At 45.1% G+C, this 23547-nt stretch overlaps 1 protein-coding gene across 2 annotated transcripts in view; it reads right to left on the bottom strand.

Annotated features, from left to right (window-relative positions):
* The window catches only part of ADGRE3 (adhesion G protein-coupled receptor E3), a 49700-nt gene extending 28813 nt beyond the window's left edge, over positions 1–20887 (bottom strand). Inside the window, exons 1-7 of one of the 2 annotated variants that reach the window (XM_063599968.1) lie at positions 20506–20887; positions 19047–19202; positions 15592–15629; positions 12108–12291; positions 8211–8330; positions 4542–4726; positions 1507–1674 (exon numbers count right to left, since the gene is read on the bottom strand). In XM_063599968.1, coding sequence (XP_063456038.1) covers positions 1507–1674; positions 4542–4726; positions 8211–8262 — 405 coding nt within the window. In that variant the 5' untranslated portion in view covers positions 8263–8330; positions 12108–12291; positions 15592–15629; positions 19047–19202; positions 20506–20887. The remainder of the gene's footprint in view (positions 1–1506; positions 1675–4541; positions 4727–8210; positions 8331–12107; positions 12292–15591; positions 15630–19046; positions 19203–20505) is intronic. The other variant, XM_063599969.1, reaches the window with a different exon arrangement.
* Between the last annotated feature and the right edge of the window lie 2660 nt (positions 20888–23547).

Consider the following 23547-nt stretch of genomic DNA (forward strand, 5'->3'; position numbering starts at 1 on the left):
CAGTGTCTGTTGTTCCCCTCTTTGTGTCCATATGTTCTCCTCATGTAGCTCCCACTTATAAGTGAGAACACGAGTATTTGGTTTTCTGTTCCTGTGTTAGTTTGCTAAGGATAATGGCCTCCAGCTCCATCCATGTTCCTGCAAAGGACATGATCTCATTCTTTTTTATGGCTGCATAGTATTCCATGGTGTATGTATTCCATATGTACCACATTTTCTTTATTCAGTCTACCATTGATGGTCATTTAGGTTGATTCTATGTCTCTGCTATTGTGAATAGTGCTGCAGTGAACATACATGTGCATGTGTCTTTATGATAGAATGATTTATATTCCTTTGGGTATATACCCAGTAACAGGATTGCTGGGTTGAATGGTAGTCCTGTTTTCAGCTCTTTGAGAAATTGCCATGCTGCTTTCCACAATGGTTGAACCAATTTACAACCCCACCAACAGTGTGTGTTCCTTTTTTTCTGCTACCTCACCAGCATCTGTTATTTTTTGACTTTTTAATAGTAGTCATTCATGATGTGGTTTATAGTAATCATGGTTTTTTTTTTTTTTTTTTAAGACAGAGTCTCGCTCTGTCACCAGGCTGGAGTGCAGTGGTGTGATCTGGGTTCACTGCAACCTCTGCCTGCCAGGTTCAAGCAATTCTCCTGCCTCAGCCTCCTGCGTAGCTGGGACGACAGGCGTGCACCACCACACCTGGCTAATTTTTGTATTTTTAGTAGAGATGGGGTTTCACCATGTTGGTCAGGATGGTCTTGATCTCCTGACCTCGTGATCTGCCTGCCTTGGCCTCCCAAAGTGCTGCGATTACAGGTGTGAGCCACTGTGCCTGACCCAGTAATCATATTTTTGCCCTGGGGTCCTATAGTCTGAGCAACTGAGGTCAACCATGTAGACATTGCATACCTATGTGAATGATCCCCCAATACACACCCTGAACACCAAAGCTCTGGTGAGCTTCCCTGGCTGACAACACTTCACATGCGTTGTCGTAAGTCATTGCTGGGAGAATGAACTGCATCTGTGTGACTTTCCTGGGAGAGGACACTGGAAGCTTGCACCAGGTTTCTCCTGGACTTCTTACCTTGTGTCTTTTCCACATGTTGATTTTTTTTTTTTTTTGAGATGGAGTCTTGCTCTATCACCCAGGCTGGAGTGCAATGGCTTGATCTCAGCTCCCTGAAACCTCTGCCTCCCGGGTTCAAGCCATCCTCTTGTCTCAGCCTCCTGAGTAGCTGGGATTACAGGCATGTACCACTATGTTTGGCTAATTTTTGTATTTTTAGCAGAGATGGGTTTTTGCCATGTTGGCCAGGCTGGTCTCAAACTCTTGACCTCAGGTGATCTGCCCGTCTTGGCCTCCCAAAGTGCTGGGATTAAAGGCATGAGTCACCATGCTCGGCCTTTTTTCAGTTTTTTTAAAAAATAGCACTTATTACCACTTAGTAGGGGCTCAGAAAGTATTTGCTGGAAGAATAAAACATATACGTCATACCTGGCTGGTCAGGGCCATCAGGACAGCAAAGCTGGACAGGTGACTGCAATTACACATGGTGTGACTCTTGTTCATGTGTATCAGGAAGCAGCCATCCCTGGACCACTGGCTGCCCTGCCCTGTGCTCTTCCAGTAGACACAGAAGACCTTTTTGGTACTGGGGTTCATCTGAAAATAGAAAATAGAAAGGGCTCATTGTCTTTGTCTTTCTTTCTTTCTTTTTTTTTTTTTTGAGACAAAATCTTGCTTTGTTACCCAGGCTGGAGTGCAGTGGCTCAATCTCGGCTCACTGCAACCTCCGCTTCCTGGGTTCAAGCGATTCTCCTGCCTCAGCCTCCCGAGTAGCTGGGATTACAGACGTGCAGTACCACACCAGGCTAATTTTTGTATTTTTTGTAGAGACAGGGTCAACTGTGCTGCCCAGGCTGGTCTCGAACTCCTGGACTCAAGCAATCTGCCTGCCTTTGCCTCCCAAAGTGCTGGGATCATACAGGCATGAGCCACTGCATCTGGCCAGCTCATTGTCTTTTTCCTCAGGAGGGACAGTTCTCAGTGTTGGCCTATGCCAGGGTGCCACCTGCTAAGGCACCTGTGTGAAGAGTGACTTAGGTGATTTCTGTTTTGTTTGTTTGTTTTTGAGACGGGGTCTCATTCTGTCACCCAGGCTGGAGTGCCGTGACGCAGTCACAACTCACTGCCACCTTGACCTCCCTGGCTCAAACGATCCTCCCATCTCAGCCTCCAGAGTAGCTAGAACTACAACTGTGCACCACCATGCCCAGCTAACTTTTGTATTTTTAGTAGAGATGGGGTTTCAACATATTGCCCAGGCTGGTCTTGAACTCCTGGCCTCAAGCAATCCTCCTGCCTTGGCCTCCCAAGGGGCTGTGGTTACGGGCATGAGCCGCTGTACCTGATTTCTATTTTATGCGGCCACCAGGACCCCCGATCCATAACCGCAGCTCTTTTGGGATTTTATGTAACATAAAATAAAGCAAAGGCTCCCTGGGAACCACACTTTCAAGAGATTTCTTTGGTTTTAGAACCTTGCCCCAACCATGGGAGGAAAAAAAAAAAAAACAAAAAGAACAGTGGAATCTGAAGCTCTCATGTTTTTCCCTAAAGTCGCTCTAAGCCAAATGTTCCTGGTCGTTGTATAATCAATTTTGTCTCTACTCCCTTACAACACAATAATTGCTCATGCAATGAAAGGCATGGTATAGGAAAGAAACGTCATGAGGAGAGAGAATAAAATGAGCCTTTGAAGGCAGGCACAGTGGCTCATGACTGTAATCCCAGCACTTTGGGAAGCCAAGGCGGGTGGATCACCTAAAGTCAGGACTTGGAGACCAGTTTGTCCAACATGGCCAGACATCATCTCTACTAAAAATACAAAAATGAGCCAGGTGTGGTGGCACTTGCTCGTAATCCCAGCTACTTGGGAGGCTGAGGCAGGAGAATTGTTTGGGCCTGGAAGGCGGAGGTTGCAGTGAGCTGAGATCGCACCACTGCACTTCAGCCTGGGCGACAGAGACTCTGACTCAAAACAAGAAAAAAAAAAAAAAAAGAAAATAGAAAAACAGGCCGGATGAAGTCGTTCATACCTATAATTCCAGGGTTTTAAGAAGCTGAGGTGGGAGGGTTGCTTGAGGCCAGGAGTTTGAGACCAGCCTGGACAACATTATGAGTCCCCCTCTCTACCAAAAATAAAATTAGTTGGGCATGGTGGCACACACCTGTAGTTCCAGCTGCTGGGGAGGCTGAAGTGGGAGAGTCCCTTGAGCCCAGGAGTTCGAGGCTGTAGTGAGCTATGATTGTGCAACTGCACTCCAGCCTGGACAACAGAATGAGACCCTTTCTCAAAAAAGGTAAAGATATAGATCAATTAACTTTAATAATAAATTTTATTTAACCCACTATATCCAACATAGTATCTTTTAAATATATCAGTATAAATTAATAAATATAATCAACATAGATATTATCAAGGAGATATTTTACATTCCTTTCTTCTTTTCTTTCTTTTTTTCTGAGATGGAGTCTGACTCTGTTGCCAGGCTGGAGTGCAGTGGCGCGATCTTGGCTCACCGCAACCTCCGCCTCCTGGGTTCAAGCAATTCTCCTGCCTCACCCTCCCAAGTAGCTGGGACTACAGGCATGTGCCACCATGCCCAGCTAATTTTTGTATTTTTAGTAGAGATGGGGTTTCACGATGTTGGCCATTCGATCACTTGACCTCATGATCCCCCCACCTTGGCCTCCCAAAGTGCTGGGATTACAGGTGTGACCTTTCTTCTTTTCTTTTTTTGTTTTGATTTACTTTTTAAAAATGTATTTTTAATTTATACATTATAATTGTATATATTTATGGGATACAGTGTGATTTATAATACTTGTATTTGCATACCATGTAGAATGATTACATCTAGCTAATTCTTTTTTTTTTTTTTGCATTTATTCTTATTGGTTCTCTGAAACTCCTGGATCTGTGGTTTGGTGTTTGACATTGGTTTGGGGAAATTCTCAGTCACTTCCCTCCCTCCCTTCCTCCCTCCCTCCCTCCCTCCTTCCTTCCTTCCTTCCTTCTTTCCTCTTTGTTTCTTTGTTTCTTTTCTTCTTCTCCTTACTGTTTTTCTTCTTCTTCTGACAGTGTCTTGCTCTGTGCCCCAGGCTGGAGTGCAGTGGTGCAATCATAGCTCACTGCAGCCTCCAACTCCTGGGCTCAAGCAATCCTCTTGCCTCAGCCTCCCGAGTAGCTGGAACTATAGGAGCATGCCAGCCTGCCTGGTTTAAATCAAGCTAATTGTTTTCTTCTTATTAAGTCTTCAAAGGCTGATTTACAAGATGTAAATCTGGAAATACTGTCTTCAAAATCTCGATTCAGACCAGCTACATTTCAAATGCTCAATAGCGACAGGTGCTCCTGACTACGACCCTGAACAGGGTGGGTCTAGAACCACAGCCTGGGATGATACACACATCGTTTGGCCTGCCTCCTTGAGAACCCACAAGCTCAAATCATACCTGTGACCCACCTTCACGTGCTGGAAAGTCAGCGTCACAGACTTGGAGAGAGACACGTTCCTTTTGGGTCCGATAGCAGCACTCACAACCTGAGAGTTCAGATACACTTGATCTTTCTTATCCATCTCTTCAAAAAAAGTTGCATTTATGATGTTTCCAAAAGAAGAATATGAGATAAAGGCAATGGCACTGGGACCTGAGGAAACAGAAAGATGGAATCTTTTTTCTTTCCTTTTCTTTCTTTCTTTCTTTTTTTTTTTTTTGAGACGGAGTCTCGCTCTTGTCGCCCAGCCAGGCTGGAGTGCAGTGGCGTGATCTTGGCTCACTGCAACCTCCGCCTCCCGGGTTCAAGTGATTCTCCTGCCTCAGCCTCCCAAGTAGCTGGGATTACAGGCACTCACCACCATGCCTGGCTAATTTTTTGTCTTTTTAGTAGAGATAGGGTTTCACTATGTTGGCCAGGCTGGTCTCAGACTCCTGACCTCAGGTGATCCACATGTCTTGGTCTCCCAAAGTGCTGGGATTAAAGGCATGAGCCACCATGCCCGGTCTGCCATTTTTTAGAAGAGTTGTTCTCAGATGGAGCTTAAATCCTGTGATCCCTGGAGGATTCGTTTTAACAGAGTGCTGGCGCCGGACATGGTGGCTCACACCTGTAACCCCAGCACTTTGGGAGGCTGAGGGGGGGTGGATCACTTGAGGTCAGAAGTTCAAGACCAGCCTGGTCAACGTGGTGAAACCCTGTCTCTACTAAAAATACAAAAATTAGCTGGTTGTGGTGGCACATGCTTGTAATCCCAGCTACTTGGATGGCTGAGGCTGGAGAATCACTTGAACCCAAGAGGCGGAGGCTGAAGTAAGCTGCGATCATGCCACTGCACTCGAGTCTGGGTGACAGAGTGAGACTCCATCTCAAAGACAAAAAAAAAAAAAAAGATGTTTTCCTACAAACAACCCACTTTTTGCATTTTCTGAAAACTTCAAAGTCGGGTAACACTGAGACAATGAATAATAATGTATTGCTTCTTACAAAGGCTGTAGGTATGGTGGGCACCCTGGCTTGAATCCCTGGCATTCTTGGTTTCTTTAATATGCTGATGAATTCTGCTGTAAGCATCGGTGGTTCTGCCTGGGAACTTCCATGGGCGTGAATCTGTGTTTGGCCTGCACAGAGGACAGGCTGGAAGAGCTTGAAAGTTCAGCCCCTGGAGCAACCCTCCACCAATGATAGATCAGAGCAGATGGACAGACGTCCTAGCTCCCTCTTCTCGAATGGGACAACTCAGTGAGATTGAGCCCCAGGTACCCCAACAGCAAGCTGCTCACTCAGGTACCTACCTCATTGGCTGCCTTTACTTGCCTGTCTTACTTTGCCTCTTACCTACTGTGATAGTTCATTTTACATGTCCACTTGGCTAGGCCATGGTCCCCAGACATGAGGCATGGATGTTGCCGTGAAGGTGTTGTAAAGATGAGATTAATATTTAAATCAGTAGACTGAGTAAAACAGATTGCCTGCTATAATGTGGGTGGGCCTTCTCCAATCAGTTGAAGGCCTCAAGAGAAACCAGACTAAGGTCTCCTGAGAAAGAGGTAGTTCTGGCCTCAGACTATCTTTGGATTCAAGCTGCACTATCAGTTCTTCCTCGTGTCTCCTGCCTGCCTGCCCACCCTGCAGATTTTGGACATGTTGGCCTTCCATAGTCACGTGAGCCAATTCTTTAAAATGCCTCTCCTCGTCCCTCCTCATCTCTTTCTTTCCTTCTCTCTCCCCATCTCTCTCTTTCCATCTCTCTCCCCCATTTCTCTCTCCCCATCTCTCTCTTTCGATCTCTTTTTTGATCTCTTTCCACATCTCTCTCTTTCCATATCTCCCTCCCCATCTCTCTAATTCCATCTCTCTCTCCCTATCTCTCTCTTTCCATCTTTCTCCCCATCTCTCGAATTCCATCTCTCTCTCTCTCCACATCTCTCTTTCCATCTCTCTCCCCATCTCTCTCTCTCTCCACATCTCTCTCTTTCCATCTCTCTCCCCATCTCTCTCTTTCCACCTCTCTCCCTCTCTCTGTTTTCATCTCTCTCTCCCCATCTCTCTCTTTCCATCTATCTCTTTCCATCTTTCTCTCCCCATCTCTTTCTTTCCATCTCTCCATCTCACATTTGATCTCTCTCTTCCCATCTCTCGCTTTTGATCTCCCTCTGCCCATCTCTCTTTTTCCATCTCTCTCCCCATCTCTCTTTCCATCTCTCTCTCCCCATCTCTTTCTTTCCATCTCTCTCCCCATCTCTCTAATTTCATCTCTCTCTCCCCATCTCTCTCTTTCCACCTTTCTCCCCATCTCTCTCTTTTAATCTCTCTCTCTCCATCTCTCTTTTTCCATCTCTCTCTCTCCATCCCTCTTTTCATCTCTTTCTCCCCATCTCTCTCTTTCCATCTCTCTCTGTCTCTTTCTCCCCATCTCTCTCTTTCCATCTCTCTCCCCATCTCACTCTTTCAATCTCTGTCTTTCCATCTCTCTCTCCATCTCTCCCTCCCCATCTCTCTCTTTCCATCTCTCTCCCCATCCCTCTCTTCCCATCTCTCTCCCCATCTCTTGCTTTTGATCTCTCTCTCCCCATCTCTCTCTTTCCATCCCTCTCCTCATCTCTCTCTTTCCATCTCTCTCTCCTCATCTCTCTCTTTCCATCCCTCTCCTCATCTCTCTCTTTCCATCTCTCTCTCCTCATCTCTCTCTTTCCACCTCTCTTCCTATCTCTCTCTCCCCATCTCTCTCCCCCATCTCTCTCTTGGCATCTCTCTCCTCTCCATCTCTGTCCCCATCTCTCTCTTTCCATCTCTCTTCCCTTCTCTCTGTTTCCATTTCTCTCCCTTTCTATTTCTCTCCCCATCTCTGTCTTTCCACCGCTCTCCCATCTCTCTTTTCTCATCTTTCTCTTTCCATCTCTCTCTCCCCATCTTTTTCCATCTCTCTTCCCTTCTCTCTTTCCATCTCTCTCCCCTTCTCTCTCATTCCATCGCTGTCCCTATCTCTGTATTTCCATCGCTGTCCCCATCTCTCTCTTTCCACATCTCTCTCCCCATCTAATTCCATCTTTCTCTCCCCATCTGTCTCTTCCCATCTGTCTCTCCCCATGTCTCTCTTTCCACCTCTCTCCCCATCTTTCTCTCCATCTCTCTCTACCCGTCTGCCTCTCCACATCTGTTTCTCTCCATCTCTCTCATCTCTTGCTCTCTGTCTCCATCTCTCTCTCTCTCTTTCTCTCTCTCTCTCTCTCTCTCTCCTCTCTTCCCACACCCCCCACACCCTATACTCTTCAGCTCTTTAGTTGTGATTCTCTGGAGAACACTGATGAATACACCCACTGTTGTTCCTGGGGATCACCTCCCAAAGAAACTTCTCACACTTCTTTCAGGGTTTGCTTCTGGGTGAACCCAAACTGGGACACAGGCAGAACAGCACTCCCCAACCATCCCAAATTGCAAAGTCCCTCCCATACTGAATAATAGAAAACCTTCATTTTGGGAAAATGTCTTTTTTTTTTTTAAAGGGAAAATCTCCAATATCGCAGTTTGAGGGTAAAAAGCCCATGAGGGGAGAGCCCAGTGGGCTTGTTTCCCCATGACTCACACAATGACATGGCTCTGTGTGAAGGATTCTGAATGCAGCCATCAGGCGTACCTTGTGTGTCTCCCTGGATGATGTCATTGCAACGGATGTCCATTGAGTTCATTTGGACGTTCAAGTTGAATGTCTTTCTTTCTTCAGAGCAATTGTCTGTAATCACTTGAGTTTCAATAGCTGGTAAGAAAAGCAATGGGCAGGCTTAGAGATATTGTAAGAAACTTTAAAAATATGCATAGGAACAGGACATGGTGGTGCATGCCTGTAGTCCCAACTACTCAAGAGGCTGAGGCAGAAGGATTGCTTGAGCCCAGGAATTCGAGCCCAGGAAACACAGTGAGATGCTGCCTCTAAAAAAAAAAATGTTCATAGCAACATAAATGGCTCACATATACTGAATGTCTAGGATGTGTCGGGCACTGAGCTAAGAGCCTTACACATGTCACCTTATAAACCTATAACTTCATCAGGGACAACTCTATAGATGAGGAAACTGAAGTCAGAAGTTAGGTAAGACTCTAATTCCTGAAACCAAGTTCTTAACTAACAGCTCTTAGCATACACCTTTGAAGATACAGTTCTATTTCTAGGAGTTTATTCTCAGAAAACGATTGTGGATGGAGGGCAGATTTAGCTACAAGAAAGTTCATAGCAGCTTAGATGATAATGGTGGAAAATGGGGGATTATCTAGATGTTCAACAAGAGGTGATTGATTAAATAAGTGATGACATGGGCTGGGCACAGTGGCTCATGCTTGTAATCCCAGCACTTTGAGAGGCCATGGCAGGTGGATTGCTTCAGGCCAGGAGTTCAAGACCAGCCTGGCCAACATGGTGAAACCCCATCCCTACTAAAAATACAAAAATTAGCTGGGCATGGTGGTGTGCACCTGTAATCTCAGCTACTTGGGAGGCTGAGGCACGAGAATAGTTTGAACTGGGGAGGCAGAGGTTGCAGTGAGCTGAGATCACTCCACTGCACTCCAGCCTGGATGATGGAGTGAGACTCTGTCTCAAAAATAAGTAAGTAAGTAAATAAATAAATAAGTGATGATATATCTCTGTGGTGGGGAACCAGGGCTTCAAATAAAAATAAAGTCACAAATAAATTGCAATCAAGAAAAACTCATGAGAAAAAAGGTAACCATGTGAGTGATGGATGTGTTAGCTAATTTGATTGTGGTGATCATTCCATAGTATATATGTATATCAAGTCATCCTATTGTACACCTTAAATATATACAATTTTCTTTATCAGTTACACCTTAATAAAGCTAAAAAATGTTAAGCTCATGAAAATATGTATCTTAAAAACAGACAACCCAAGACTGGCTGTGAGATGGAAATTGTTGAATTGGGTGATGGGTGCATCAGGGATTTTATTCTCCTATTTCCTTTTGTGCATATTAAAAGGTTAAAAAAAAAAAGAAGCAAGCAACAAAACAGCACATCAAGAATGACACTATTTTATGGCTGGGTGCAGTGGCTCATGCCTGAATTCCCAGCACTTTGGGAGGCTGAGGCCAGTTGATTGCTTGAGGTCAGGAGTTCAAGACCAGCCTGGCCAACATGGTGAAACCCCATTCTACTAATACACAAAAATTAGCTGGGCATGGTGGCAGGCACCTGTAATCCCAGCTACTAGGAAGGCTGAGGCAGGAGAATTGCTTGAACCCAGGAGGCAGAGTCCTAGATCATGCCACTGCATTCCAGCCTGGGCAATAGAGTGAGACTCCATCTCAAAAAAAAAAAAAAAAAAAAGAATGACACTAATGACATCCTAGAAACTACTACTGGTTTGTCTAATATTGACTCTCAGTTTTTGAAAAGTTTACAAGTATTTACTCTAATTATGTATTAATGTTTTTGGCCTACTGTTTCATTCATTTAGTACGTTTTAATGAATAGAAATTCTTGAGCTCAGTGTAAGTGAATTTATTGTTATTATTATTATTTTTGAGATGGAGTCTTGCTCTTTTGCCCAGGCTGGAGTGCAGTGGCATGCTCTCAGCTAACTGCAACCTCTGTCCCCCGGGTTCAAGCGATTCTCCTTCCTCAGCCTCACAAGTAGCTGGGATTACAGGCATGCACCACCACGCCTGGCTAATTTTTTTTGTATTTTTTTAGTAGAAACAGGGTTTCACCATGTTGGCCAGGCTGATCTCGAACTCCTGACCTCAAGTGATCCGCCTGCCTTAGCCTCCAAAAGTGCTAGGATTACAGGATGTGCCACCTCATCCTGCCCACAATGTTAATTTCATCATCCATTACATTATCGCTTGTTACTCTGTGTTATTTTTATCAAACCTCAATTTGACTTGTTTTTATATTATGTAATATTTTCTAAATTAAACTAGGTGTTTCCTGTAAAAAAGAATGACACTATTTTGGTAGTATTTCATAATATTAAAGAGTGGAAAGATAGAATAATCGTAATTATAGCAATTACTACCGTAGTTTTTCTTCTTTCTTAAAAGTTTGAGTCGTTTAGCTTCTGAGGTATCCTAGTCCTAAGTGCATTACATGCACTTTCATTATCTCTATTAAAAATTTTTTTTGAGACAGGCTCTCACTCTGTTGTCCAGGCTGGAGTGCAGTGGTGCAATCTCAGCTCACTGCAGCCTCGAACTCCTGGGCTCAAGCGATCCTCCCACCTCAGCCTCCTAAGTAGCTGGGACCTCATTTGCACACCACCATGTCCAGCTAATATTATCCTCATTTTATTGACAGGAGAATGAAGCCCAATGAGGTGAGGGCACTGGTCTCAGATCAAACAGTTAGGACGCGGCAAAATCAGGAGAGATGAGATTTACTTGCAATCTGGAAAATGGTTTAATTTTGAACCAAAGTATCTAGATTCCAGTTTTCCAAGAAGAATAGGCACTGACTTTTTCAAAACCTGCTCTGTGTGTGTGTGTGTTTTTTTTTTTTTTTTAATTTAAGATGGAGTCTTGCTCTGTCACCCAGGCTGGAGTGCAGTGATGTGATCTCGGCTCACTGCAACCTCTGCCTCCCCGGTTCAAGTGATTCTCCCACCTCAGCCTCCGGAGTAGCTGGGATTACAGTCATGAGCTACCACACCCGGCTAATTTCTGTATTTTTAGTAAAGATGAAGTTTCACCATGTTGCCCAGGCTGGTCTCAAACTACTGGCCTCAAGTGATCCACCCACCTTGGCCTCCCAAAGTGCTGGGATTATAGGTGTAAGCCACCATGCCCAGCCCAAAACCTGTTTTTTTTTTTTTTTTTTTTTTAATGAGACAGGTTCTTGTTCTGTCATCCAGGTTGGAGTGGCAATGGCATGATCATAGTTCACTGCACCCTCAAACTCCTGGACTCAAGCCATCCGCTCCCTCAGCCTCCCAAATAGCTGAGACCACAGGTACAAGCCACTGCACCTGGCAAATTTTAAAATTTTTTTAAAGAGATGGGGGTCTCGCTATGTTGCCCAGGCCGGTCTTGAGCTCCTGGGCTGAATTAACCCTCCCACCTCAGCCTCCCAAAGTGCTGGGAATACAGTCATGAGCCATCATGCCTGGTCCTCAAACTACATTTAAGTGAAAATTCCAGACCTGGGATTGGAAACTATTGGCAATCTTCTGAATAAGCAACTTTATTGAGGTATAATGTCTAACCAACTGCACATATTAAAGTGTACAATCTGGTGAGTTTTGTTGGGTGCACACACCTCTGAAATCAACACCACAATCAAGGCAGGAAGATTTCCATCACCCCTAATAGTTTCCCCAGATTTTCTCATGCCTCTGCCACCCCTCCCTCCTGCCCCTCCCTGTCACTCTAGATAAGTTTGCGTTTTCTAGAATTTATATAAATTTTTGTAATTTATATAAAGGGACTCATGTGGTGTATTCAATTTTTTTTTTTCTAATTGCCTAACCCAGATCCCAGCTGCTAACCAGTCCCCAGGGTGTATCAGGCCTCATTATTGTCTTACCTACACTATCATTTTGGATTTTCAGGACTTTTTGTTCTGGAGCTTTCAAGGCAGTTTCTAGAACTTTCGATTCCACATCCCGGAGAATAATGGTAGCTGTGGATGAGATTTCTTGTTTCCCTTCTGTTCTCCATAAAGTCTGATTGGTGAGAAGTGACTCAAATTTGTCCACAATCTTTTGCAGCTTTGAAGACATAAAGAATTTTCATTTTTTAAAAATGTTATCTGGTAAGTCCCATATCCAAAAGAACAGTAGAAAGCATGAGAAAGCAGGCTCTGGAGCTGGAGGAACCACGTTCAAATCCTGGCACTTCATCATGTCCCAGGTTTGTGACCTCGGGCAAGTCACTCAATCACTCTGTGCCCCACGACAGGAAGAGGAACTCAAAGGGTTTTTCTGGAGGATTAAATGAGTTAACAGATGCTCTTCTTTTAGGACACTGTCTGTATCTGGTAAAAGCTATGTAAGGGTGAGTCACTATTATTATTTTTGAGACAGACTATTGCTCTGTCGCCCAGGCTAGAGTGCAGTGGTGGGATCTTGGCTCACTGCAGCCTCCAGCTCCTGGGTTCAAGTGATTCTCATGCTTCAGTCTCCTGAGTAGCTGGGATTACAGGTGCACACCGCCATGCTTGCTTAACTTTTTAATTTTTTTTTTTTTGTATAGACAGGGTCTTGCTACGTTGCCCAGGCTGGTCTGGAACTCCTGGGCTCAAACGATTCTCCTGCCTTGGCCTTCCAAAGTGATGGGATTATAGGAGTGAGCTACCGTGCCTGATTGGGTTAGTTATTATTAACGTTTTTTGCCAACAAGGTAGTGATAAGTTTGTTAGAAATAGACCAGTGGTTCTCAGCTGGGGGGCGATTCTGCTACTCCCTCCACAGGGCACATGTGGCGATGGCTGGAGACATTTTCGGTTGTCACTGTCGCAACAAGGGAGTGGTTGCCACTATTGAAGCAGCGTCACTGTCTGGGGTAAATGCCCAGAGTTTGTCATCTTGCGCCAAGATGAAGGACATGGACACACACGAGGAGTGAGTTTAGGAGTGGAGGTTTAATAGGCAAAAGAAAAAGAAAAGAGGGCAGGGCGCGGTGGCTCATGCCTGTAATCCCAGAACTTTGGAAGGCCGATGGGGGTGGATCATCTGAGGTCAGGAGTTCAAGACCAGTCTGACCAACATGGTGAAACCCCATCTCTACTGAAAATACAAAATTAGCCGGGCATGGTGGCGCGTGCCTGTAATCCCAGCTAGTTGGGATGCTGAGGCAGGAGAATCGCTTGAACCTGGAAGGCAGAGGAGGCAGATGTTGTAGTGAGCCGAGATCGCATCACTGCACTCCAGCCTGGGCGACAGAGCGAGACTCCATCTCAAAAAAAAAAAAAAAAAAGAAAGTAGAACAGCTCTCTCCCTTGCGAGAGAGAGGGATACCCGAAAGAAAGCAAAATCCTGCTCACCGACTAGATTTTATATTCAGGCACTAGATTTTATAGTCAGGCTGAGGAGGCGGTGTCTGAATTATGTAGGGCCCACAGATTGGTTGGGCCAGGTGCGACATTTACTTACTGCTCGGGGAAGGCTGGTTGCCCTACCCACTTGGCCAGTACCATCTTGTCTGCTCCTTACTGTACACGTGACTGGCAAAGAGAAGGGAAGATGGAGCTGCCATTTTGATCATGTCTAGTCCCAGGCAGCCTTTTCTTATTGGCACAGCTGCTGGCATTGACCCATAAGCTTCCAGCTTGCTTGTCTATGTCCGCAGCTCGATTTTACAGGCTGCTCTTTGTTAGAAAAGAAAATCTGGGGCTGCTCTTCATTAAAAGGAAAACCTCACTGAGGACTTCCGTACCCTCAACATCTGCCTAAGTAATTTCTTCTTAACTCCTATATCATTATGTATTTATTTATTTATTTTTGAGATGGAGTCTTACTCTGTTGCCCAGGCTGGAGTGCAGTGGCGTGATCTCAGCTCACTGCAACCTCTGCCTCCTGGGTTCAAGTGATTCTCCTGCTTCAGCCCCCTGAGTAGCTGGGATTACAGGCATGCGCCCCCATGCCCGGCTAATTTTTGTGTTTTTTGTAGACATGGGGGTTTCATCATGTTGGCCAGGCTGGTCTTGAACTTCTGACCTCAGGTGATCCACCCACCTCCCAAAGTGCTGGGATTACAGGCGTTAGCCGCCATGCCCGGCCTGATTACTTGATTCTTTATTTGTTCATTACTTCAGTGATCATTCCTTGAACTCCTAATTTGGGGTTGGTCTTATTCCCTTCCTCAAAAAGCTCACAGTCTAGGGATTGATTACATGATGTAATCACATATTTATATAAATGCCGTCAGTTGGCTGGAGACAATAATGGATACCATTGGATACTTGGATGTCTTTTGCAGCAGTGCAGCAGGCCTTAATGTACTCTCTCTTGGCCTGTCTTTCTTGGTCTGGGATAGATTCCTGTCTTTAGATGGCAACACACACACGCTCACACACACACACTCACACACTGTCATATGTATGTACGTACACGCACACTGTGTGTGTCTATCTATACCTATATCTATAAGTAGATACAGATACAGAGCCCTCTTGGTATACGCATGGCATTGGTTCCAGGATCGTCCATATATGCTCAAATCCAATCCATGCATACTCAAGACCCATGGAACTCACTCATGAAAAGTCAGTGCTTCCTCTTTGCGAGTTTTGCATCCTGCCTATATATATATATATATATATATATATTTTTTTTTTTTTGAGACGGAGTCTTGCTCTGTCACCCAGGCTGGAGTGCAGTGGCAACATCTCCACTCACCACAACCTCTGCCTCCTGGATTCAAGTGATTCTCCTGCCTCAGCCTCTGGGGTTGCTGGGATTGCAGGCATGTGCCATCATACCTGGCTAATTTTTGTATTTTTAGTAGAGATGAGGTTTCACCATGTTGGCCAGGCTGGTCTCGAACTCCTGACCTCAAGTAACATGCCTACCTCGGCCTCCCAAAGTGCTGGGATTACAGGCGTGAGCCACCACGCCAAGCCTGGCAATACTGTAGTTTTGATTCACATTTGGTTGAAAACTGTCCTCGTGTAAGTGGATCCCCGCAGTTCAAATGTGTGTTGTTCAACTGTATATATAGAGATATATCTATAGTGAGCTGGATAATGATACATATATAGTGGTATACCTAATGGTATAGCTGTATCTATCTATCTATAGATATATGTATACATACCACAATTATACATAATATATAATTGTATATAATATATAAATATGTACTATTGTGTAGTAATATGATATTATATGGTAATAATATATTATGTATTTATATATAACATATTCTTTGTCCTAAATAATACATTATATATTTATATATAATATATATTTTGTCCTAAATCAATCCCCATTTGCTCACTTTGGGCTTTGTAAATATTTGTTACTGATGTTTGTTACCTGGGTAGGGTCTGGGGATCAGCCTCCACTCACCTCTTTCCTGCCCTGGGTTGTCTTTGAGGAGGTGGTGTCTGCAAAAGACATCATGATGGAGTTACTATTGGAACTGAGAGTGACCAGGCAGAGGGGTGGGCAGGTGGGGTAAGTAATGGGATGGGCAACTTTGCACCTAGAAGGTGAAAGCCTGAACTCATAGTCTTTATCTGTTGTTTGTTGATTTTTAAAAATTTTTAAATTTTATTTAAAAAAATTTTTATTTTTTATTTTTATTTTGAGACAGAGTCTCACTCTGTTGCCCAGGCTGGAGTGCAATGGTGCGACCTCGGCTCACTGCAAACTTCACCTCCTGGGTTCAAGTGATTCTCCTGCCTCAGCCTCCTGAGTAGCTGGGATTATAGGCAAGCACCTCCAGGCATGGCTAATTTTTGTATTTTTAGTAGAGATGGGGTTTCACCACGTTGGCCAGGCTGGTCTCAAACTCTTGACCTCATGATTCGCCTGCCTCAGCCTCCCAGACGGCTGGGATTACAGGCATGAGCCATTGCACCTGGCTTTTTTTTTTTTTTTCCCTTTTTTTTTTTTAAGACAGGGTCTCATTCTGCTGCCCAGGCTGGAGTGCAGTGGCACAGTCTTGGCTCACTGCAATCTCAATGTTCTGGGCTCAAGCAATCCTCCACCTCAGTCCCCCAAGTAGCTGGGACTGTAGGTGTGTACCACCAGACCTGGCTAAATTTTTTTTTTTTTGGTATTTTTTGTAGAGATGGGGTTTCGCCATGTTGGCCAGGCTGATCTCAAATTCCTGACCTCAGGCAATCCACCCGCCTTGGCCTCCTAAAATGCAAGGATTACAGGCGTGAGCCACCGTGCCTGGCCTCCAAATTCTTTTATTCCATCTTGATTGGAAATTAGAACTGAAATGTCCGAGAAAACAGAAAATTAGAAGCCTCTTGTGTTTAAAGTCAGCCTGGCTGGGAACGATAACCGAAACAGAAGCATCAATGTCTGGTCATCAGCTGTTAATGAAGACTTTTGTGTTGGTTTCTGTGCTTAGTGAGGACATCTCTGCTTTAGAAATTTGAGGAAGGGTGCACCTGTAGTCCCAGCTGCTTGGGAGGCTGAGGCAGGAGGATCACATGAGCCTAGGCATTCGAGACCAGCCTGGCCAACATGGCAAAACCCTGTCTCTACTAAAAATACAAAAATTAGCTGGGCATGTTGGCGGGTGCCTGTAATCCCAGCTACTCGGGAGGCTGAGGCAGGAGAATCTCTTGAACCTAGGAGGCAAAGGTTGCAGTGAGCCGAAATGACACCACTGCACTCCAGCCTGGGAGACAGAGCGAGACTCTGTCTCTGGAGAAAAAAAAAAAAAAAAAAAAAGACAAGGAAAGTCTAGCAAATGTTTACATATCTTTTATCATCATGCTGAGGTTAAATCTGTACTTATTCTAAATTTTGGTTTTCAGCTCAGTCTATTTGCTTAAAAGCACAAACAGCTTTGTTTTAATACTGAACATTTTATCTTAAGAGTTCAAGAACTTTGACTTACAACCCTGAGTCTAGAATATGTTTGTTATAGGAAACCGTATTTATTGTAGAAAACTGCCCTTTTGAACCAAAGCTGCACCCTTTATCATTGGGTGGGGGTGTCTGTTGCTTAGAGCTGCCAGCCTTGGTAATAACGAACCCCAAATGGGCTCAGTCTTTATAAAAGGACGGTGCAGAGTTCTTAACATTAGGAAAACAACCAAAGGCATTTTCCTTTTTTGTAAAATAAGACAAGTTTAAGAGATTAACATCAGAACCCAGGTAGAATCACAGTCTGCTTCTACACTGTCAATAGAGGTGCGCATTGCTTAGTAAAAGACAGATTTACGGCTGAGTGCTGTGGCTTATGCCTATAATCCCAGCACTTTGGGAGGCCAAGGCAGGAGGATCGCTTGAGACCAGGAGTTTGAGATCAGCCTGGGCGACATAGTGAGAACCCCATCTCTACAAAAAACGAATAAATTAGCCAGGTATGGTGGCTCATACCTATAATCTCAGCCACTCAGGAGGCTGAGGTGGGAGGATTGAGCCTGGAAGTTCAAGGCTGCAGTGTGCAATGATTGTGCCACTGCACTCCAGCCTGGGTGACAGAGTGAGAGCCCATCTCTGAAAAAAAAAAAAAGAAAGTTTCTCTCTTATTATCCCTACAGTAGTCAATACCTCATGCGTGGTCTACCAAGTCTCATCTCTTTTCTCATATAGACTTTCCCATCCATGTTTTCCATGCGAGTGGTCATGTTTACATGACACAGTATCTCTCCCTGGACACGGATCCACGGGTGCACATGGGGCTCAAACTGGGCCAATGTATTCATTCCCAAAGAATTTGCAATGGGGTCTCAGAGAGAGAGTCAACTGATCTCTCTTTGGTTGGTTGGGGCAAAAAAAATGATAAGATCTGGAGCGGGTTGGTGGTCATATTTCCTTTTTTTTTTTTTTAGAGACAGAGTTTCACTCTGTCACCCAGGCTGGGGTGCAGTGGCGTGATCTTGTCTTACTGCCACCTCTGCTTCCCAGGATCAAGCAATTCTTGTGCTTCACCCTCCTGAGTAGCTGGGATTACAGGCACCCGCCACCACACCCAGCTAATTTTTGTATTTTTAGTAGAAATGGGGTTTCGCCATGTTGGCCATGCTGGTCTTGAACTCCCGGTCTCGAGTGATCTGCCCGCCTTGGCCTCCCAAAGTATTGGGATTACAGGCGTGAGCCACCCCTCCCAGCCAGTGGTCATATTTTCTGTCCTGTGGTCTAGGAAGCAGAGAAAGCCAGCCTGCAGTGAAAGAGAAGGAAGGAGCAGATCCAAAGATGTTTAGAGACAGGGACTAGGAGATGCACCCTGGGGGTGTCGAGTTCCCAGTTTTAGTTAATTCCAGAAGCCCAGCTGCATTCCTGTCCTTGCAGGGCATGGCTACGAATCATTTTCATAAACCCATTTTTTGGCCTGTTAGCCTGAGTGAGTTTCTCTTCCTTGCAATTCAAAGAATGTGGTCTCAGTCACCACCTTGTCACATCCTCCATCTCCAAACTACAGTTCCCTTTCTCACCCCCTTATTTCCCTCAACTTGAACTTCCTTCTTTCCTTGTAGTTCCCTGCAGAAAATAAAAACCACATCCTGGTCCCACAACAAATACGTCTTTTCTGATGTTAGATTCAATAAAAAATGAGGAAGGACTGCCGCCTGTAAAAAGTCCCAGCACTTTGGGAGGATGAGGCACGTGGATCAAGAAAAATTAGCTGGGCGTCGTGGTGCACGTCTGTAATCTCAGCTACTTGGGAGGCTGAGACAGGAGAATCGCTTGAGCCCGGGAGGCGGAGGTTTCAGCCACTGCACTCCAGCCTGGGCTACAGAGCGAGACTCTGTCTCAAAACAAAACAAAACAAAACAAACAAACAAAAAAACAACAACAGAGGAAGGAAGGCAGGAGGACAAAAATGTTCTTACCCTGACAGGTGTTCTCATTGGAATTACTGAATTGTTCATTCCCAGAATGCAGTCTATATCCTGGGACACATTGACAGTAGAAACTTCCTTCGACATTGTGACACACAGCGTTAAATCCACAATATACACTATAGGGTGGTATACATTCATTAATGTCTGGAACACAAAGAAGCAATTGGGTCATTCATTCAGCAAAGATTTGTTGAGCATCTACTATGTGTCAGGAGTTGTGCTCTTTCCCCCATGGTCTGTCCTGGCTTTCCGAGACAAATCAGTTTAGGTAATGGTTATCTTGGTTTTTCGCTTTCTTCATTGACTTTGGTGGGGTTCTCCAGGAAGCAGACAATGAGACGAGAATATAAGTATAAGTACTTTATTTGGGAGGGGATCCCAGGAAACACTGAGAGGGCAGTCGCGAAATGAAACAAGAAACTATCTTTTCTTTTTGAGACGGAGTCTCGCTCTGTCATCCATGCTGGAGTGCAATGGCAGGATCTCGGCTCACTGCAACTTCTGCCTCCTGAGTTCAAGCGATTCTCCTGCCTCAGCCTCCCGAGTAACTGGGATTACAGGCATGCACCACCATGCCCGGCTGATTTTTGTATTTTTAGTAGACACGGGGTTTCACTACGTTGGCCAGGCTGGTCTCAAACTCCTGACCTCAGGTGATCCACCTGCCTTGGCTTCCCAAAGAACTGGGATTACAGGCGTGAGCCACCATGCCTGGCTGAAACAAGAAACTATCTTAAATGAACGGCCAAGTTTCCAAAACAGCCCCCATTTTGTCTCCCTTTTGCTCCTGCTTCTGGATAACTTGCAAATTATCCCTGGCCAGGTGCAGGGTTCACGCCTGTAATCCCAGCACTTTGGGAGGCCGAGGCAGGAGGATTGCTTGAGCTCAGGAGTTTGAGACCAGCCTGGACAATATAGTAATAACCCATCTCTACAAAAAAAAAAAAAAAAAAAAAAATTAGCTGGGCATGGTGGCACGCCTGTAGTTGCAGCTACTTGAGAGGCTTGATCCCAGGAGTTGGAGGCTGCAGTGAGTGTTTTTATTTATCTTGATCAGAGTCTCGATCTGTCGCCCAGGCTGGAGTGCAGTGGTGCAATCTCGGTTCACTGCAACCTCTGCCTCCCAGGTTCAAGCTATTCTCATGCCTCAGCCTCTTGAGTAGCTGAGATTATAAGCGCCCCACACCATGCCCGGCAAATTTTTGTATTTTTAGTAGAGATGGGGTTTTGTCATGTTGGCCAGACTGGTTTCGAACTCCTGACCTCAAGTGATCTGCCCACCTAGGCCTCCCCAAGTGCTGGGATTACAGGCTTGAGCAACTGTGTCCAGCTTGCGGTGAGCTTTGATCATGCCACAGCAGTCCAGCCTGGGCAACAGAGCAAGACCCTGTCTCTAATAATAATGATAATAAAATAATAATAATAATAAAAAATAATACTTCTTTACCGTTACATGTCTCCAAGGGGAGTGTGAATAGTTTCTGCCCAGATCCAGAAGTATATCCATGGTCGCAGGTGCAGTGAGTGTTATTGACACAGGAAGCATTTGGGGGGCACTTAGCACAGGAAGCTGCAGGGAGAAGAGAGGCAGGTTAAATGGACTGGGGTCACAAACTCTCCTGTTATAATTAGGCCCTGCCTCTTGATCACCTGAGGTCAGGAGTTCAAGAGCAGCCTGGCCAACATACTGAAACCCCATTTCTACTAAAAATACCAAAAATAGCCAGGCGTGGTGGCGCATGCCTATAATCCTAGCTACTCAGGAGGCTGAGGCAGGAGAATTGTTTGAACCTGTGAGGCAGAGACTGCAGTGAGCCGAGATCGTGCCACTGCACTCCAGCCTGGGTGACAGAGGGAGATTCCATTTCAAAACAAATATATATATTTGTTACATAGGTATACATGTGCCACGTTGGTTTGCTGCACCCATTTACATTAGGTATTTCTCCTAATGCTATCCCTCCCCCAGCCCCCCACTCCCCTGACATATTATATATGTAAATAATAATAATAATGAGGCCTCGCCTCTGGGCAGGGCCTCTCAAGGCTGAGGAGGCCTGTGCCTTTTCCGCTTGTGAGATCTAAGCACGTTGAAAAATTAGAGTGGCCAGGCATGGTGGCTCACTCCGCCTGGTGAGGATTTTCACATGGTGAAACCCTGTCTCTACTAAAAAATACAAAAATTAGCCGGGTGTGGTGGCAGGTGCCTGTAATTCCAGCACTTTGGGAGGCTGAGGCGGGTGGATCACCTGAGGTCAGGAGTTCGAGACCAGCCTGACCAACATGGTGAAACCCCGTCTCTACTAAAAATACAAAATTAGCCAGGCGTAGTGGCGCATGCCTGTAATCCCAGCTACTCAGGGGGCTGAGGCAGGAGAATGGCTTGAATCCGGGAGGCGGAGGTTGCAGTGAGCCGAGATCGCGCCATTGTGATCTCACCACTGTGAGAGGCATGGTGAGCACGCCTGTTGACATCTGTAATTCCAGTGCTTTGGGAGGCCCAGGTAGGAGGATTCCTTGAGGCTAGGAGTTGGAGAGCAGCCTGGGTAACATAGCAAGACACTATTGCTATAAAAAATAATTAAAAAATTAGCCAGGCATGGTGGCATGTGCCTGTAGTCCCAGCTACTCTGGAGGCTGAAGCGGGAGGATTGCTTCAGCCCAGGAGTTTGAGGCTGCAATGAGTCGTGGTCATGTCATTACACGGCAGCCTGGGTGACAGAGTGAGGCTCTGTCTCTAAAACAAAAGGACAAAAAAATTTGAATTTGTATGGTACCATGGGAGGGAGATTCTGATCGTGGTATATGTTAAGGTATTTTTTCTTTAGGCTTCATTACTTATGAAAATGATAAATTCACAGAATTGAAAAAAAATCCAACAATAAGTCTCTTATTACCCCAGATTCTGAGCTGTCTACTGCTTATTGTATACTTTTCAGAAAAATACCAATCCATATACACACATATGTGCATCATTTTTCTTTACGTTATAGGAACATATTACACATACCGCTCTGTTCTTTGGTTTTCATGTAAAATTTTGCCTGAGAATTTTTTCCACAGCTTCACATGTGGAGCAATCTCATTTTTTTTTTTTTTTTGAGACAGAGTCTCGCTCTGTTGCCCAGGCTGGAGTGCAGTGGTGTGATATCGGCTCACTGCAAGCTCCGCCTCCTGGGTTCATGCCATTCTCCTGCCTCAGCCTCCTGAGTAGCTGGGACTACAGGCGCCCGCCACCACGCCCGGCTAATTTTTGTATTTTTAGTAGAGGCGGGGGTTTCACGGTGTTAGCCAGGTTGGTCTTGATCTCCTGACCTCGTGATCCGCCTGCCTCGGCCTCTCAAAGTGCTGGGATTACAGGCGTGAGCCACTGCGCCCAGCCGCAACCTCATTATTTTAAAAGGCATTGCAGTATTCCATCCTGGGGATGGACAGTCCCAAATATGCTACTGAAACAAGGGTGCAATTGACCGTGCACGCAAGTCTTAATGCATTTTGGATTTTGTTTTATTTTACTTTATTTTTTAAGAGATAAGGTCTCGCTCTATTGTCCAGGCTGGCATGCAGTGGCAGATCATAGCTCACTGCAGCCTCAACCTCCTGGGCTCAAGCAATTCTCCTACCTCAGCCTTCTGAGTAGTTGAGATTACAGGCATGTGCCAAAATGCCCAGCTAATTAAAAAAAATTTTTTGTAGGGATGGGGGTCTTGCTATGTTGCCTAGGCTGTTCTCTAACTCCTGGTCTCAAGTGATCTGCCTGCCTTGGCCTCCCAAAGTGCTGGGATTACAGGCGTGACCCACCGTGCCCCACCCGGAATGCCCTTTCTTTTTCTTTCTTGCCACTCTACTCCTGGCCACGTCCTTCAAGTGACATTCTTTTGCATGTCCTTCCATGATAAACTCTTGTGAAAGGAAAATAAAGTCTCGGGACCCCAATTCAGGAATAAAATTAAGCTGAAAGCGGAGTCAAGCAGACAGCTACAGATAAAAGGCCAGATATCTTCACAGGTAGCTACTGTATATTCATTTTATCTTACATAAAGTGCCGATTTACTGAGCACAAGGTGAATACATCATTGACTAGTCCCCCACCTGCTCCTTTTTTCTCTAGCAACACATGGGTTCAGTAATGTGACCAAACTCTCCCTCTTTCCCCTCCAGTTTGCTTTTCCTCCTTAAATATTGAAGCCCTCAAAATTATCTTTGGAGAAACAAACAGATGATAGTATGTTTTTCTGTGTTCCTTTCTTCCAGGCATGTTCTTGACCCTAGCAAAATAAGCTTCTAAATTGATTGAGACCTGTCTCAGGTACTTTTTGGTTTATACTCTCCACTGTGCCCTTCCCTGCCTCTAAGATAGAGTTAGCTTCTCTCATTTCTCTGTTCATATCCTATTTCATCAAATCTAAAGCATTATTAATTTTAAGGTACACCATTGGCCGGGTGCGGTGGCTCATGCCTGTAATCCCAGCACTTTGGGAGGCTGAGG

This window comes from Pan paniscus, chromosome 20, assembly GCF_029289425.2.
Source record: "Pan paniscus chromosome 20, NHGRI_mPanPan1-v2.0_pri, whole genome shotgun sequence".
NCBI classification, from domain to species: domain Eukaryota; kingdom Metazoa; phylum Chordata; class Mammalia; order Primates; family Hominidae; genus Pan; species Pan paniscus.